General features: G+C 33.4%; 1 protein-coding gene across 2 annotated transcripts; it reads left to right on the forward strand.

The window, feature by feature from the left end:
• Nucleotides 1-3,441: 3,441 nt before the first annotated feature.
• LOC112325085 (zinc finger CCCH domain-containing protein 25) lies at nt 3,442-12,289 on the forward strand. 2 transcript variants are annotated; one of them, XM_024590752.2, is made up of 10 exons: nt 3,442-3,634; nt 5,150-5,292; nt 5,495-5,593; nt 5,682-6,124; nt 7,631-7,697; nt 7,803-7,850; nt 8,332-8,400; nt 8,489-8,554; nt 8,639-8,707; nt 11,939-12,289. In XM_024590752.2, the coding sequence occupies exons 2-10, from the start codon at nt 5,182-5,184 to the stop codon at nt 12,017-12,019; spliced, it is 1,053 nt and encodes a 350-aa protein (XP_024446520.2). In that variant the 5' UTR covers nt 3,442-3,634; nt 5,150-5,181; the 3' UTR covers nt 12,020-12,289. The 2 variants fall into 2 exon arrangements, with proteins under 2 accessions (XP_024446520.2, XP_024446519.2); XM_024590751.2 differs by having other exon boundaries at nt 3,446-3,634; nt 7,797-7,850.
• The last annotated feature ends 4,399 nt before the right edge of the window (nt 12,290-16,688 follow it).

Genomic DNA, 16,688 nt, shown 5'->3' on the forward strand with positions numbered 1-16,688 from the left:
AAACTCTTTCTTTTTTCCATTAATAATTGTCCCGCTACCTTATAATTTGCAGCATTATCGGTGACTACTTGGACAACATTTTCCTCCCCAATCCTCTCCACAATGGCATCTAACATCTCAAATACCTTATCAGCAGTCTTGGACATATTAGAAGTATCCACCGATGATAAAAAAAACTGTCCCTTTAGGACTATTAACCAAAAAGTTACAAATACAACGTCTTTTTTTATCTGTCCATCCATCAGACATTATTGAACAACCTGTTTTTTTCCATTCTAGCTTGTACTCCTCAAGCAATTTCATTGTTTGATCCACTTCTTGCTTCAAATACTTCTCTCTAATATCATAGTAGGATGGAGGCTTGAAACCTGGCCCATGCTTTGCAACCATTTCAAGTGCCTTAATAAACTCAGGGTTTTTTACACAATTAAATGGAATTGCACTAGTGTAGAAAAACCTAGCAATTTGTCGACATGCTTCTTCTCTAATATCCTTTTTTAGCAATTGATTTAGAGTTGTTTGTGTGCTTCCACTCCCACTAGCTACTCTCTTTCCTTTGTCCTTGGAGCTAATTTCTTTTATTTCATCATCATCATCATCATTTCCACTATATTGAAGGGCCTTTCTTTTCTTTTCAGCTGCCTATAGATTTTTCACTAAAACACCCAAAATCATCTGCTTAACATTTTCTGGCACTTGTTGACATGACTCAACATCCTTACGAGTGCAAGCCAAATGCTGTTTGAAACGAAATATACCTCCACTAATAATTTTTTGACAATACTTGCACAAAACTTTTCTAGAATTTTTATCAACATCTATATCATGCTGCCATCCCACATCAAGCCTATTACCAGAAGCATTTTTTCTAGATGCCATAAGTTTAAGAATTCAAAGATCAACTCAATCAACCATGTAATCAATCCAAACATTTTATGATTATAATTAATTTTAATATTAAACATCCAGCTATAAAAAAAAAAAAAACTAATACTGCATTCAGAAACTAATACTGAGTTCATAAACATTTTAGATACTAAACATCCAGCTATCAAAAAAGACTTACATTTTTCTTCTCCAAATAATTTATTTGTTGTTCACAAACTTTATAGTGTTTTCCTCTCTGTCCCGTAAACTCTGAAAAATAAACAAACCATGTTCAAAATCAGAACCCAGTTTTCTCTCAAACCATTCACAATCACAGACTTACAGACTTTGTTTTCGAAATCCAAACAGCAGTATTAGCAGCATTCAATAAAATCCATTCATCACAAATTCATAATTCACAACTCAGCATCCAAATCCAGTGCAAGAAAAAACAGAGTCACACTTACACACACGCTACCTCTGTTCTGAAATCCTCACTGTAAAGAAACTGTAAAGATATGAAGCTTACCTCTGTTCTGAGCAGTTACCACCGAGGCTGAGCAGATGCAGCTCAATATTGCAGTCAAAGTTGGAGCCTGCGAATCCAATCAAACTAATATTAACATCACTACATCAGAGTAAGAAACGGAGAAACGGAAAAAAAGCACCCCTGGCACTGGAAAAAGAAGCACCCACGAACAGGGAAAAAGAACCAGTGGCTGTGGTGAAGACTTACCTGGTGAAGACTGGAGAGACGCCGTTGTTGTTGTGTGGACTCTGGTTCTCACGGTGGCTGCTGAAATGGACGACGTTGGTCGTCGATTATGGAAAAATAAAAAAGATCAGGGGCGACTGGCGAGGGCTGTTGTGGAGGTGGACGGTGGTTGATTGTTGGCTGAGAGAAAGAGATTAAGAGACCGAAAGTCCGAGACACCGAGTCACTGAGGAATCCTCAGTGAGGATTTCGAATTTTGGGTTTTCAATTTAGGGATTTCTGAACTTGAACAATGAATGTGAAGAGAAGAGAGAAGACTGATTGATTCGGTGAAGAGAGATTAATGAATTGCATTTGATCTGGTATAGCCAATAGGCGGTCGACACGTGGCTCATGAATTGTATTTAATTTCCTGCGGGCAAAATCGTTGAATCGGCAGTGAAATCGCGATTTTAAGCGATTTCACCCGATTTTAACGATTTTACCCGATTTTGACCCGATTTTACCCGGTTCTGAGTTTCGTAAATGATTTAGCACGTAAAGCCTGATTCAACTCGTAAAAACATACGATTTTACGAGTTGAATCACGATTTTAACAACCTTGCCTACAACACCTTTTCTCCACACTATCCAAAACACTACCATAACCATAACCACCCTTATTGCCCAAAACATCACCACCGCCTCAAATGGGAGCAACAAAGCTGCAACCCTTCTTTATCATCCCAACCTGAACTACTGCAATAACCATCCTACTAGCAAAATCCAAAACATTGACTAAATCCTAAGGCATCACCAAGTTTGCAATGCAAATCAGTAACTTATAATCAATCACAACTCCAACACAATATTCATCCCATATATGGTTAACCCAAGTTGTCATATGAGGCCCTTACTTAAAAGTAAAAGAGCTTCAGCCCCAACTAATCCACTATCTTCGTGGACGCTATCTTATGAATTCCTAGCATCAATGATCATCTTTGCGCTGGCCAATTCCAACACAGATTTGAAATACAGTCTTCTGTATCCTTTTTCTTTTTGCTGACGTTGGATGATTAGCAAGATCAACTCAGTATTCATCGATTCAAAATCAACCTCAATTTTTTATACTAAAATTGAAACTAACACAAACTTGGTATTCATCTATTCAAAAGAGAAGGAATAATGCAAAAATAAAAGCTAAATAAAGTCTTTCACCACTTACAATCAAATCTTCAGATAAAAAAGTGTAAAAAACCCAAATCCAACCCGTGGAATTTGGAGAGAGAATGCATTGAATTTTTCACCTATTTTGTAATTGAAGAGAGAATGCATTGAATTTGACGGGAAGCTAATGATGGTTGATGAGAAGTCTGTGAAGTTGGAGGGAGAGAAGAACTAGGCTCCTATTTTTTATTCGAGAGCAAAGCCAATTAATTATTCGATTATGATGCAAATGAGCGACAATCAAGCGAAGCCAATTATCATTTGCTTTTCTTAAATATTATATATAAGAATAATTTAGTTATTTTATTCCATTTAAAAATTTTAGTTAACATATAATGATGTAAAGTGTTTTGTTTTGAAGAAAATAAGCATACTATATAAGTTTTTTTTTTTTTTTGTAAATGACATAGTTGTACCCAAGTAGTATATGATTTTTCAAATGGGATCCAAATAATAATAATAAAAATTATTATTTTATAGCAGTATTTTTTTTTTTTACAGTAAGTAATAGGTAGTGAGTCAGCTACGTATGACCTTGTTTTTTTTTTTTTTTTTGGCACATGAGATATCACCTTCCTTTTATTTTTTTTAAAAAAACCCGACTTTCCTTGAAAGGGAAAATAGAAAAGAAACAAGAATAAAAAGGGTATACACAAAGAAATAAAAAAGAAATTTGGTTGGAGAGGTGAGAAAGAGCGAGGGCGCAGAGAGTGATAATAAATAGAAGATACTCAAGATAGAGAGATAGAGGAAGTGGGTTCAGGTTATTATTTATATTTTTAAGAAGACTTGTTGTTTTTTAGCTTTCAGGGGAGGCAACGAACGGCTTCTGTTTCCTGCAGTCAGGTATGATTCCTTTTCTTGTTCATGTTCGTTTTTGCTTTCTTGATGCGCATAGCAGTGTTGTTTCTTCAATGATTTGGAAAATAATCTGTCTCTATTTGCTTCTTCTTCTATTGAGATGTTGGGTTCTTTGATTGCACACCATCAGTTGCTTTAAAGGAAGATATATACGTGAGCCAGCCATTATAACAGGGTTAAGGAATTGTTTCAGCATAAACAATTGTTAGGAAACAGGATTCCTCTTTAAGCTAAACCTGCAATGTGTTAATTCCCACTAATCTCCATATCAAGTAATGCATAAATGGTTTGTTATTAATGATATTGTGCTTCTTAATGATTAAATTATAATCCACACCCTGAGGAGTAAATATTCATGGGTTTTTGTTAGTAGTGGATCAAGTACGTTGTTTAGTACTCCCTATAATGCATGGTCATTCTTTAAGATCTGATGTTCCATAGTTTGGCTGTCTATACTTGGTTTTTTCCCCCTTTCGATGGTTTTACAGATTTTGTTGTACCTTTTAGTCCAGCAGTCAAAGGAACCGAGTTGTGCTATGTGCTCTTCAGGATTCCTTTCTATAGGATTCTTGAGTAGATCTTGTCCTTGAACAGATGTAATATTGCATAACTGGACTTTATTTCCTTGTGAAGTAATTCCATATACACAGTGTATTAAGACATGAGGTCCTGCAGAATTTGATTCCTACAATTGGATGATAGAGATCAACTTAAGAAACGAAACCAAGGAGATGCGATTAGATATCCAATAATCTGTCTCGCAGCAGATGTGGCTATCCTATAATTTAAAAGGAGCATGAATGAAATGGTGTTGAGACTAGTACTGTTCTGTTTTGGGCCAGCATTTGATAGGGTGAAGGACCATGGGTATAGACTTTTAGCAACTTGACTTCATGACACTTTAAATGATGAAAGTCAAGAAGGGTTTTTAGATTGTAATTTAGGTTTTAATTACAGGTACTGTATTAATGAATTTGATAGCAGTTGAGTGGTTTGGTAGTTGGGCATGATATTCTCCCATCATGATACAACCACGAGTAGTTTTTGTTTTTGTTCATAAATTAAATTATGTTCGTGATTCATTAGAGGAGAATGAGTTCCATGAAGATACTTGACAAAATATTATAACAATTACCATAATCTATATCAGGTTTAGCGTGTAGTTCTTTGTTATGCTGTTTGATCTTTTATGCCCCTAATCTCATGCCTTCTGTTTTAAAAACAAAGTTGGGTTTAGATAAAAAGATTGGTTTTTGATGTTAGTGTATCATAATATCAAACCAAATTCATTCTGCAATACCATGTATGGTGTTGAACCAGTTTGAGGCAAGTCAGGTTTTTTGTTGAAAAAAAAGAAGCTTTGTTTGGCTATTCCTGTTGAGAACTTATTGCAAGCTCTCTATCTTATAAACTTTCTGCGAGAAATTCTATAGCATTCTAAAATTTAAACTAGCAAACAAGAGTGGGTTAAAGTAATGGATTGATAGTACATACCTGCAGGTGCAGCTACAGCTACAGGGAGAAGGAAGACAATGACAATAGATGATGATAGGTCAATTTATATAGGAGGACTCCCTTACAATGCCTCTGAGGATACTCTTCGCAGAGTCTTCAATCTCTATGGCTCCATTGTCGCTGTTAAGGTAATTAATTCATCCTATCAATCTCTATGGCTCCATTGTCGCTGTTAAGGTAATTAATTCATCCTATCTTACTTCAAATTCAACAATAAATAAAGCAAAAAAAATAAAAATAAAAGTTAATTTCTCCTTTGCAACAAAAATTACAAGTGAAGTAGATGGTTTAGAACTTTAGAGAGTTGAGTTCGTTGATAATGCTTTCCAGATTATTAATAACCATGGGACAAGTGGAAAATGCTATGGCTTTGTCACTTTCAGAAATCCTAGATCTGTAATTGATGCCATCAATGACATGAATGGCAAGGTAGAATCTCTCTCTCTGCAATTCTTCCTTTTTTTAATGGATTTTCTTAGATTTTTTTAGCTTATGCCACTGTGAGGATTGTTTATAGACTATTGATGGTCGAGTTGTAAGAGTAAATGGAGTAACGAGTAGAAGTGGAAAATCAAATTTCACTGGAGAAGATATCCGATCTCATGTAGAGAGGGGTAGGGAAAGAGGTCGTGAAAGGGACTATGATCATGACAGGCACCGACAATGGCACAATGACAGGTCTAGAGAGCGGGATCGCTCTTGGGGCTATGATGAAGACAGTGAAAGAGGATATGAGCATGCACGTCTTCATGATCGAGCAAGGGATGGTTTCTATGGTAGAGATCGTAGCCGAGAGAGAGAATTGGAGAATAATGAGCAAGAAAAAGAATGGAAGAGTGATAGGAATAAGGAAAGGGGTCATGATCTTGATGGGGATCGAGATTGGGAGATGGGTGGAACCAATGGCAATCCTACAATTGTTGACAAGGCCTCAGATCAGAACTCAAGGAAACTGAATGGGTATATTGTCTTTGTTTATGTTGCCTATCTTTCATGTCATTCATTGGTGTTTTGGTATCCGAACATATTTCATACGACATACTTATGCAACAATTTGGTTTTGATGCATCTTAACTCTTAAATTGGTTACCTACACTATATCTAGACATGCCACATTCCACCAAAATGAAAAGAAAAACTTTGGAAAGAGACATGGTGTATGGTGTGGTTAAAAGCTAGGGTTCTCAAGTCCTAAGGTTACAGCCTTAAAATGTAGAGAAATTTAGAAAAAACTCTCTATTGTTTTATTAAAAGTCTTAATAATAACCTTCTTCTCAAAATAAACTAGACGTTTCTATTTATATTAGTCTTAAAATCTTTTATGAGAAAGGATTTCTAATTAAAAATAGAACTCTTTATAGAAAATGATTCACAACTAAAACTTACCTAACTAATAGAATCCATCTAGCATTAGAATTCCTAAATACTAATTAAAAACAAATAATTAAAATCCAAAATTAACTAGAAAAATAATTAAAATAACAACTTGAAGCTTCATATTAGATGCTTCCGGGTTTCTTCACGGACTTCTCTTCATGCTTGGTCTTGTCTATTTGGTTCATAAATATGGTTGTACCATGCTCCACGTCAGTAAGTTAGCTCTATTTTTGTGCTTGTTTACATATCCATTCATCTTATAAGGTTCTTGTTATGTCTGATGTGGTGCTTGTAAAGGGAATAAAAATTGCAGCACGAAGCAAAAGTAAATCTTCAACTAGATCAAGTTTATCGTCTTAATTCAGTCCATCTTCCCTCCTGCCACATACACACAAATGAAGGAAAGAGGAAAACTTGCTACACCGCACAGATAATCCAGAAGCAGATTTTTAAAAACAAATTTTATGGTTCTGCTTTAGGGATTTTCTCTTGGTCACTGAGTCAGGATATTCTTTTCCTTCAGAGAGTTTAAATGAGGTTGTTACATGCTAGACCATCACAATACTTAGCAAAGTTTTGTTGGATGGAACAGTCACAAAGGAATGGTACTTTTGTGATTTTGTTTTTGATAAAAGTACTTTGCAAATTTCTAAAACCTTGTCATTGAAGAAGAAATGTGGAAAGTGCAATAAAAGCGTGAGTTCTTGTGAGAGTGATACATGTAGGAATGTCAGTCAGCAATGGCAGTTAGTAGAATTTTAAGGCAAATATTGAGGCTGTTTCGATGGGGATTTCAATTTGTGCTTCATGTGCCAAATAGGAGTTGTAAAGGTTGGTGTGGTAATGATGTCTCTCATGGACACGGATACTTGAAATTTGGTTTTTCTATGATCATAATATGCCGATGGTTGGTGAAAGTTCCATCTCATGGTCATGAACATGTATTACATATCAATTGGTTGATAAGGTCTGCATTCTTTTGCCTGTTGGGGACATGATTCTGTAAAGAGAGTGTGCTATATTTATTCCACTGTCACAATGTTAATTGATTAGAATTATCTGAATAAAAATGTTCATTATGTTTTCCAGTTCCATATATAATGACCAGCATAAAAGGGAAATTTCATCATATTCAAGTGATGATTACCATGATGAGGTTAGCCTGGAACAATTTAATTTGTAAAACAAGTTACGCTCTTGTTTAGGGTTGAGTTTTTTGACTTTTCAGTCATTACTGATTTCGTCTTATTATCAGGTGAAGGAAAAATTTGAGAAATCAACTAAGACGCATGATGAACTTAAAAACAAGGTTTGCTTTCTCCTTTGAGTTTTAAATGAGAGACATTTGTGATTTTTTCATTTGATTTTCCTATGTTTGTAAAGGCATGAGCCACACATCCAATTGCACAGCTGATTTTAATGGATGGATTTGACGTGATTCATGCTGTTTATTTGGAAATAAATATAAAGCATGAAATTAAAGACAAAATGCTCACATTATCTTCCCGTACTGCATATATCAGTCAATGGTATCACCTTGTAAGTGGGAGTAAACAAAATTGAGGAAGTTGATTATGTAGCTTCTTATTTTTTATGGCCATCATATCTTATGTAGTACTCTCAGTGTATTGCTCCGCTCCCTTCCCGATACACATAAAATGGATCCCATGGGAAATTATCATTGCGGGACCCACTTTTATGTGAGTGAGAAAGCAATATGCCTTGAGTACATAATAATTTCTCTCCCATGCATTAGGTTTTCTTTAAGCAGTTATGTTTTGGCTTATCAGGTTTCTCATATGGAGGAGAGGTTGGAAAATAAACAGCAATTTGTTTCAGATTTACAGAAAAAAGCTCTGGTATTTCTTTAATTTCAAGGCAAGCATTTTTAGCTTAGACAGTGTTCCATTGTCTGCTTTTTTCCCTGACTTTTGATGATCAATGCAGATATTAGAGGGTGCTTTGCTGACTGCAAAGAAGCTCTCCTTGCAACGTAGGATGCAGTTGACCAAGGTAATTGCAACATTTACCCTATGGGTGGTTGAGTAGCACTTTTTGGGTCATTTCTTTTGTTTTAATGATTGTTTTCTCCTGCAGCTACAAAAATGTTTTCTGCAAGTGAAAGAATACACCAACAGACTTAAAAGCTGTGAACAGGAACTTAAGGTTACTTTCCATATTCTTATGCATAACTAACCAAGCAATTAGGACTTAGGATTATTCAGATTCTTTTTAGTTGGGTACCAAACATGGTATTAAACGTACTGTGCGCGCTTTTGATTGACATGGGAAATTCATGCAAATTGTTCTGCACCAGTTCCACAGTAATCTTATTGTATGTCTTTGTAATTTTTAGGTTGTCTCTCATTTTATTAGCTTATCTATTCCTGCGACTCTGACATCATATTAATTTAATATGACAGATTCATTTTGATAAATTTTCTGTGCATTAGTAAAGGGCACGTGCGCTGCATCTCTTGAGAAAATTTCATGAGATACATATATATTCCTGTACACATTATTTTCTAGCTTTAAGAAGGGGCTTGCATATCATGCGTTGGTGTGTTATAGAAGGTTGATAAGATGCTTTATTCGCATTTTAGTTGTAGCATTTATAGACCAAGCAATATATTCCTGCCAATCCAAATGCCTTTTTGACTACTTTTACGAGCATTGAGATGTGTAGTTTGATACACCATCCTCAATGTCCTTTAGTCTGATATAGGCTTTTTAGGTCTACTAACAATCAGTAAATTTAAGTGATTCTGGTTTTCACATTCAAAATTATTAATGCAATAAAATATCCATCTATTTTTGCTTATTTTTGTCTTAGCTATTGCTTGTTTATTACAAAAAATGCTACAAGAGCTCTGTTTTTTTCTGTGCACACACTCATATTTTGCTGGATTCGCACAATAAAATTACCATTTTGCCCTTGAAGAACAAACTTAATTAACTTGGTCTTAGGGATAGAGAAGTCTTTTTTGACCCATTAGTCATTACAAAATTGAACAAGGTTAATCAATCTTTTTACATTTTTGTTGCATAATGTAATTACTAGATGACCCTTAAAAGACAAAAAAACATCTAACATAGGTTAAGGGGCATTTTGGACTTTTCAATTTTTTTTGCACAATGCAATGACTTAAATGCCCTTTAAAATTAAACTCTTGGTTTTGGATGCAGGGGTATTTTTGTCATTTCATTTTACTTTTTTCGTAATTCTCATGTAGGGTCAAGGGTGATTGGGTCTTTTGATATATATACAATATAATTAAAATAAAAAATCAGCTAGCGCGTGTTGGGCACATGCTAGCAAGTGGGTGCTGCCAGTGCCTTTCAGGTGGCGCGTGCTGTGCTGTGAAAATTTCCAACGCAGATTTCCAAGGCGGCGTTCGATGCGTCTCGACGCCCCCATCACTGTGGTTGGGTGAGTTCCACCAAATGAGCGGCGGTTGAGTGCTAGCGGCATGTTTTTTCTTCCTTTCCTTTTTTCTTTTCCTCCTCGAAAAACATGTCGGACATTGCAAAAAACATAGAAGTCTGGTTATTTGTTTATTGAATCAAATTAGGTCCTCATTCTTTTGATTGCAATGCATTTAGTCTTGAATCTTTTGTTGAATTAATTTTTTTTTTTAAATTTCATCATTGACTTTTTATTTTTATATCAAGTTTGATCTTCATTGTTTGGATTATTATTTATATTTTTTCTTAACATTTTTCTTGATTGAAATTGTTTTTTAATTTCATCTCTCATGATTTGATTTTATTTGTGTCAAATTTGGTCATCTTTATTTTCAAATCTATATTATTTTTTCTTTTTGATCCTTTTTTTTTGTTTAATTTGTTTTTTCAATTTTATCTCTAATTATTTTGGTTGGTTGAGAATTTAACATTAAATTTTTTTTGGGTTTGTCTTTTATGCTATAATCTGGCCTCATAATTTGTGTCACGAGTTTTTAAGATTAGATCGGGTTGACTTTATTTTTTTTTTAGGTTTTTTAAGTTTCATCTCTCAATATTGGGTTTGTTAGTATTTTTTATTTTTTAAACTTTATTTTTTATGGAGTTAGCCTGATATCATGTCCTGGGTCATGGATTCAACAAGTTTAATAGAGTTTACTTGAGCCTTTTATTTTCATTGGTTTTTTTTTTTGTTTTTTTTTTCAATTTCACCTTTCGATATTATGTTGGTTTGAGAATTGAATTTAGTAATTTTATTTAACTTGTTTTCTACAACATTATCTTGGTTCCACGACTAAGTTATAGATTTGGTGTGCTGGTTTAGACAGACTCAGGTTAATTTTTGTTTTTTTTTTAAATTTTTTCTTTTTGATTTCCTCATTTAACATGTTATTTACTGGAAATTGAGATTCATATTTTTTTTTCCATGTAATTTTTCAATTCTCATTTAATTTACTTTGTTAACAGATAAAATCATTGAGATATTTTAAGAATATTGAAAAATATATTTTCATAATATTAGCAAGCATTAATCTTTTGTATTGAATCATTGTTGTCTTTTTTTTCACTTTATTTGATGTTGATATCTTCTCTAATTATATTATTAAATTAGTCAAATTTATTAAATCCATTCGGGTAAATGACCAAAAACCCTTTTTTTTTTTTTTTAAGAATGTTTACATCATCTTGATATCATTTTTACTTTGAAAAAAAAATAGGGTGGAATGCTGGTAGTGTGGGCCACCTATTTAATTCAAATATAGACTATGTTGACTGTTTTATGTGGTAACAGACACTGTTTTCATGGAAAATTGTGTATTCATTTAAAGTACAGCCATTGTCACTTCGCACAGCATTATTCAGACGAGGAGCATGAGATAATTTATACTCCTCGCAACTGTTTACTTGCAATCACTCCGTGGAGATTGCTTATAAAATTTACAATGTATCTACTTCATTATATGAAATCTGTGTTTGCAAAATGGCTGGATGGTTCTCTATACAATTGATTTCATGGCTGGAGTGCATAGATGAATTTGTGGTTGCATTTTGTAAAACTGAATTGCTTCTGTTCTGTCCATGTGAATTGGAAAACTCAAATAATAGAACATAACACAGAGGTACCCACGTAAGACCATGCATTTTGTAAAACTGCCATGTACCCAACATCATATAAGATGATTCTTGCAGTATTTTGCAAAGAATGAAAACAGAAAATGGAAAGCTCTTGGAAATTTTGCCTCGTTATCATTACTGTGTACACTCTCAACTTTTGGGTTGTACTAAGCTTAGATCCATGTTCCCGAAGAAGATTGAGGGGGGCAATTTCGTGTGATAATGAAAGAGGAATCACGGTGGTGGTGCAGAAAATATCAAGTAATAAATGTATTTGTTTGTTTACTTTGTTTTTTCACCAGTTTTTTTTTTGTGCAGTCTGTCGTTGACTCAGCAATGATAGAGAGTGAAATGGGCGATGATACTGCCACAAGGGATGGAATCATAACTATTGTATAAGGCATGACCTTACAGAGAAGTGACCAGTCCTATAAACATCGTGCAGTGGATGGTATTGACACAGCTTCGCCTTATGAGATTAGTTTCTTTGTACCTTTGTGATGATGGCCCTATGCCTTTTGTTATGCTCATGTACATATATATGCAGATGTTAAGATGCACCTTCACCTTCCATCTAGTTTTATGATGTGGACGCTATCAATTTATCATCAAACTTTGTTTCACGTCTACAAATCGTCTGAAGTGCAATCAAAAGGTTTATTTCCGTTCCTTGGCTTTCATAGAATTCATTCATTCGCAGTTTCCACCAACAGTTGGGTTCATATTCGAAGACATGCTTGCTCTAGGTGCCTATTTTAGAGAGATCTTGCTTGCTAGGTTCTTCAAGATTGATTAAGCAGGGTCTTTTGTGCTCCCATGGAGGGAAAAAGATGTCTTTGGTTGCCCTTTTCAGGCGTTTGGCAGGGTAGATTCATGCTGAAATCTATGGTATCCTAATTATAAGAAATGAAACATGCTTGAAACTCTTTTTAGCCTCTGCTACAAAAAGGAATGAACCCTAAAGCAAGTTCCTTTAGACTAACCACCACATTTTCCAAGACGACACCAAAGTCTAGGAAGGTGAATATCTTGCCCCCTGCATTTTGTTTGCTTTAACAAAAGCCATAACACATGGTGCGATTTCTAGAGCCTGTCGAAGATCAAGGCTGGAAAGAAACCAGGCAATCACTTTCGGTGACACTTTCGTCAATCCTTGCTTAATATATATGGCAACGCCAGCTTGATCGAAGGAGCCTGCGGGTGACCACCGAGTCGGCCACCGGCACTCCTGGTAACAAGGGCAGTCTATAAGTAATAAATAAATAAAGCTAAAAGGCTAGAAGTAGAGGGAAATGACAACAGTGGTTGAGGAATAGAGGTGACAACATGAGGTGGAAAGTCTTATAAAATGGGAAGGCTCTCCAGTTTGGCAGAGTTGTGTTTCACCACCTTTTTTTTTTGTTTTTTCTATAAAAAAAGAGAGCAGTGAGTGAATAAACCTTTTCAAGAGTTTTGAAAAACTAATTCAATTTCTTTTCATATTTTAGAATCAATCTTTAATTTGTTCTGGTAAATTTAATTACTTACTACGTTCTTGAATAAAAAAATCATTCTTCTTTCATTATACTTTTTTAATCTAAATTGATATTTAGCATATTTTTATCAATTTATATAATAATACTTGACAAAAAAGAAAGAAGAATGATATGAAATAAAAGGATAAATTGGCAGCATTTGGATTTACAGGGATAAATTGAAGATCAAGTCTAATATACAAGGATGAGCATCTCTAATTCCTTAAAAGCTCAACCAATCTTTTACGAGAATGTGAGTACAAAAATTTGGAAAGCCGTGTTGGTGTTAGCTTGTGCTATATATATGAAGATTTCATATCTAGCAAGTCTCCAGATTAATTACAATGATTATGAAATAAAAAAATAAAAAATAAAAAACACCATGTCATGATGAGGTGTTAGCGTATCCTCATGGAAAATCAATAATTACGAGTAGGCTAAATCAATGCTAAATTTGACCATCACGATATATGTTGAACATTTTTATAAAACAAGTGGGTAAAAAGCCTTATCGTGGACTTGGATGATAACAATATAGTTTTAGCATCATCATGAGTTGACTATAACTTGCAAGGAAATTATAATGAAAGAAGAACATCTTCTTTTCTAGATGTTTACATGAGAAATAAACACATGCATCAACTAAATAAAAAAAAATTAGTTTTTCACTGCAAAACAAAAAAAGAAAAGTTAAAATTGATCACCATTAATGAAATCGATCAGGTTACGAAGAGTCCAAATCAACTAGTAAAGATAGAAAGCGATTGAAAAAAAGAGCTAGGAGTCATGATCGATTGGGAGAGTTAGGAGACATGATTAACCAGAAAAAACACCTAACCATAGAGTTTAGAGAGTTCACTTGATTGACTAGAAGATCAAGTCTTATTTAAAATAGAATTCCTCAACAAATTAAACTAGCGAGTAGTAGAGGTTAGTTAGGGTTTATATGACTACCATAAAGGAGACATACATAGTTAAGAATTCAAATTGCATTAGAATTCATTATGTAAACTCCTTATCTGTTGTAAACAATTTGTACAAGGCTAGAAATTATAGTTCATATAGGACTTAATCTTTGTAACACTATAAAAGACCCTTCATTTATTAAAAATAATGATCAGTTCTATATACACAATTTTCTCTCTCTATAATTTACCTCTCTTTGCAATTTATCATTTATTTATTGCTTTTCCTTTCCTTGTATTTATTTACAACTTTTATCTTTACATATGTATTGCTTTCTTATGTTTTTTTTAATTAGTTTATTCATATTTTCTTTCTTTCAAATTTGTTAAAGTTAAGAAGGGTTTTCTACATTATGTTTGATTTACAAGGTTGTTATTTGTTTTCGTTTATAATTAAATTTTTAATTTTATTTTCTCCTTATTGGAATGGATAAATGACAAACAAATAATATAATTAATCCAAAAATATCTAATAGATCAATAAATTGGTATGATTGGTGAGACCTTATAATTATCTTAAATAATTACACTACTAAATGCCAGAAAAAAGCATGACTTATTTGTAAATACAATGACAAATTAGTCATCATATCACCTAAAAAACAATCTGGTAAAATCATTATCATTATAAGTGATAAACAATCATTGCAAACAACTAATAAAGGCCAATTACATAGCTATGAAGAATCTAAAAGCTGATCATCAATAGAAGAAACAATTAAACAACCTTAATTAGACATATCATGTGATGGTTCCTCATCATCTAACTCTCCTCAACAGTTTAGAGTTGCACATGGACAAGTTAAAGTGCTCCTATACAGCCCATACCTTTTTCACAATTCTAACATGACGTATAATGTGGATAACAACTAGGATTCTCAAGCCATAAAGTTACAACCCTAACACTACAGAGAAATTACATAAAATCTATGATATTTTATAAAAGTATGAATAATTTAAGTCTTTCAAAAAATAAACTAGACATCCATGTTTATAATAGTTCTAGACCTAAAATCTTTTATAGAAAAAGGATTCCTATTTAAAACTTACCTAACTAATAGAATCCATCTAGAATTAGGGTTTCTAAATAGAAAAAACACTAATTAAACTAAAAGTTCTAATCTAAACAGGAAAAAGAACTCAATTATAACAAGGTAAATAAAGACAATTCCACACAATAACTTCCATCCTTTATTTAAAGGTCTTCCTAATATCCAATCATTATAAAATTTTAAAGTTCAAAACGAAATATGGCCTTCAGAATCTCTTATCAAAATCAAAGCTTAATACAATGATCAGTTCAAAAGTTATACTCATTTTGCCAAACTATATCTTGGACTCTTCTCAAACTTTTCAAAACCTAAAAAATCTTAACAATTGAAAAAAAAACAATAAACATTATTATGCCAAGAATAATATAGAAAGTGCCTCATGTCATTCCCCTCTACCTTTAAAAAACTAGCCTTGGAGTTAATTGTCGGAAATTGAACTTAACCACTATAATGAAATAGATACTTTGAATATAACGTGGTTACTAGCCTATTCATAAAGTATCATGTCTTTGACCTGTGAATTTAAAATTTTAATTTATGATGTGTGCATGATAAAACAAAACCTATATCTTATATTATACTTTCCACTAATATGAAGTTCATTTGTAGTTTCTGCACACATTTTTTTATTTCAAACTTGACCTCTATCATCGGTGACTCCTATTATTTTGACCTTGGTATGTAAAGGAATTCCAAGATAATTTTTTACAATATCTCCATAAGATTTGTTATAAATCATTGTGTCCTCCATGTCCTAGTTTGTAAGATTTTCAGAATCACCATAAAATACTAATTTAGGTGCTTTCTTGATTTCTTCTTCACCATTAGTATATCAAACATTGACAAAGTAGAGTAATATTTATAGTAATGTTATTGTTTTCTCTATTGTGATGTTGAAACTGTTTACATTAAAGAGATAACATCTCCTCCATATTTTCCTTCCATGCAATTTGAGAAGGTTGAACACAAAAAAAATAATAAAATAATATACCAAATATAAATCTCCTCATAATCATTCTTTATAAAATCCAAAATTAATGATTGTCCCGAAGCTTCCTATTATGGAATTAAAGGCTTACCAATATGAGTTTTAAATCCTAGAACTTCAAACTACCATTCTCTAACACCATAAGAAAGTTTGTGTGCAACAAGTTCTACTTTTTTATAATAAGAAATCTTGTTGAAATAGTAGTAAGCTTCCAACTCTGTCAATCAGTTAATAAATCTTTTATTTGAAAAATTTTCATCATAGAAAGGAATCTCATCGAATTTAGGAATAGGTTTAAGGTTCGGTTTGCCTCGACATAATTCTTTAGGCAAGTTCCTCTTCTTTTCACGATCTTGTTGCACCTCTTACAAGTTAAAGGACTAATTCTATGTTAGTAGACAATGCTGCCATGATCAAGGGCATTCCTTCCACAATTTGATCCAACCGATCCATTTCCTAAGTTAACACCTCCATTTATGCATTGCAAAAGGGGTTGCTACTATCTTCATCTATCAAAGAGATCAATCTGCTCTAATACCAACTAACATG

Source organism: Populus trichocarpa, chromosome 18, assembly GCF_000002775.5.
Source record: "Populus trichocarpa isolate Nisqually-1 chromosome 18, P.trichocarpa_v4.1, whole genome shotgun sequence".
Classification (NCBI taxonomy): Eukaryota; Viridiplantae; Streptophyta; class Magnoliopsida; order Malpighiales; family Salicaceae; genus Populus; species Populus trichocarpa.

Excerpts from the sequence above, each read along its gene's own strand:
- LOC112325085 (XM_024590751.2), top strand. The coding sequence starts at position 5,182 with ATGACAATAGATGATGATAGGTCAATTTATATAGGAGGACTCCCTTAC. Across the intron at positions 5,293-5,494 it reads GCTCCATTGTCGCTGTTAAG|ATTATTAATAACCATGGGAC; the intron begins GTAATTAATTCA and ends AATGCTTTCCAG. Across the intron at positions 8,401-8,488 it reads ATTTACAGAAAAAAGCTCTG|ATATTAGAGGGTGCTTTGCT; the intron begins GTATTTCTTTAA and ends TGATCAATGCAG.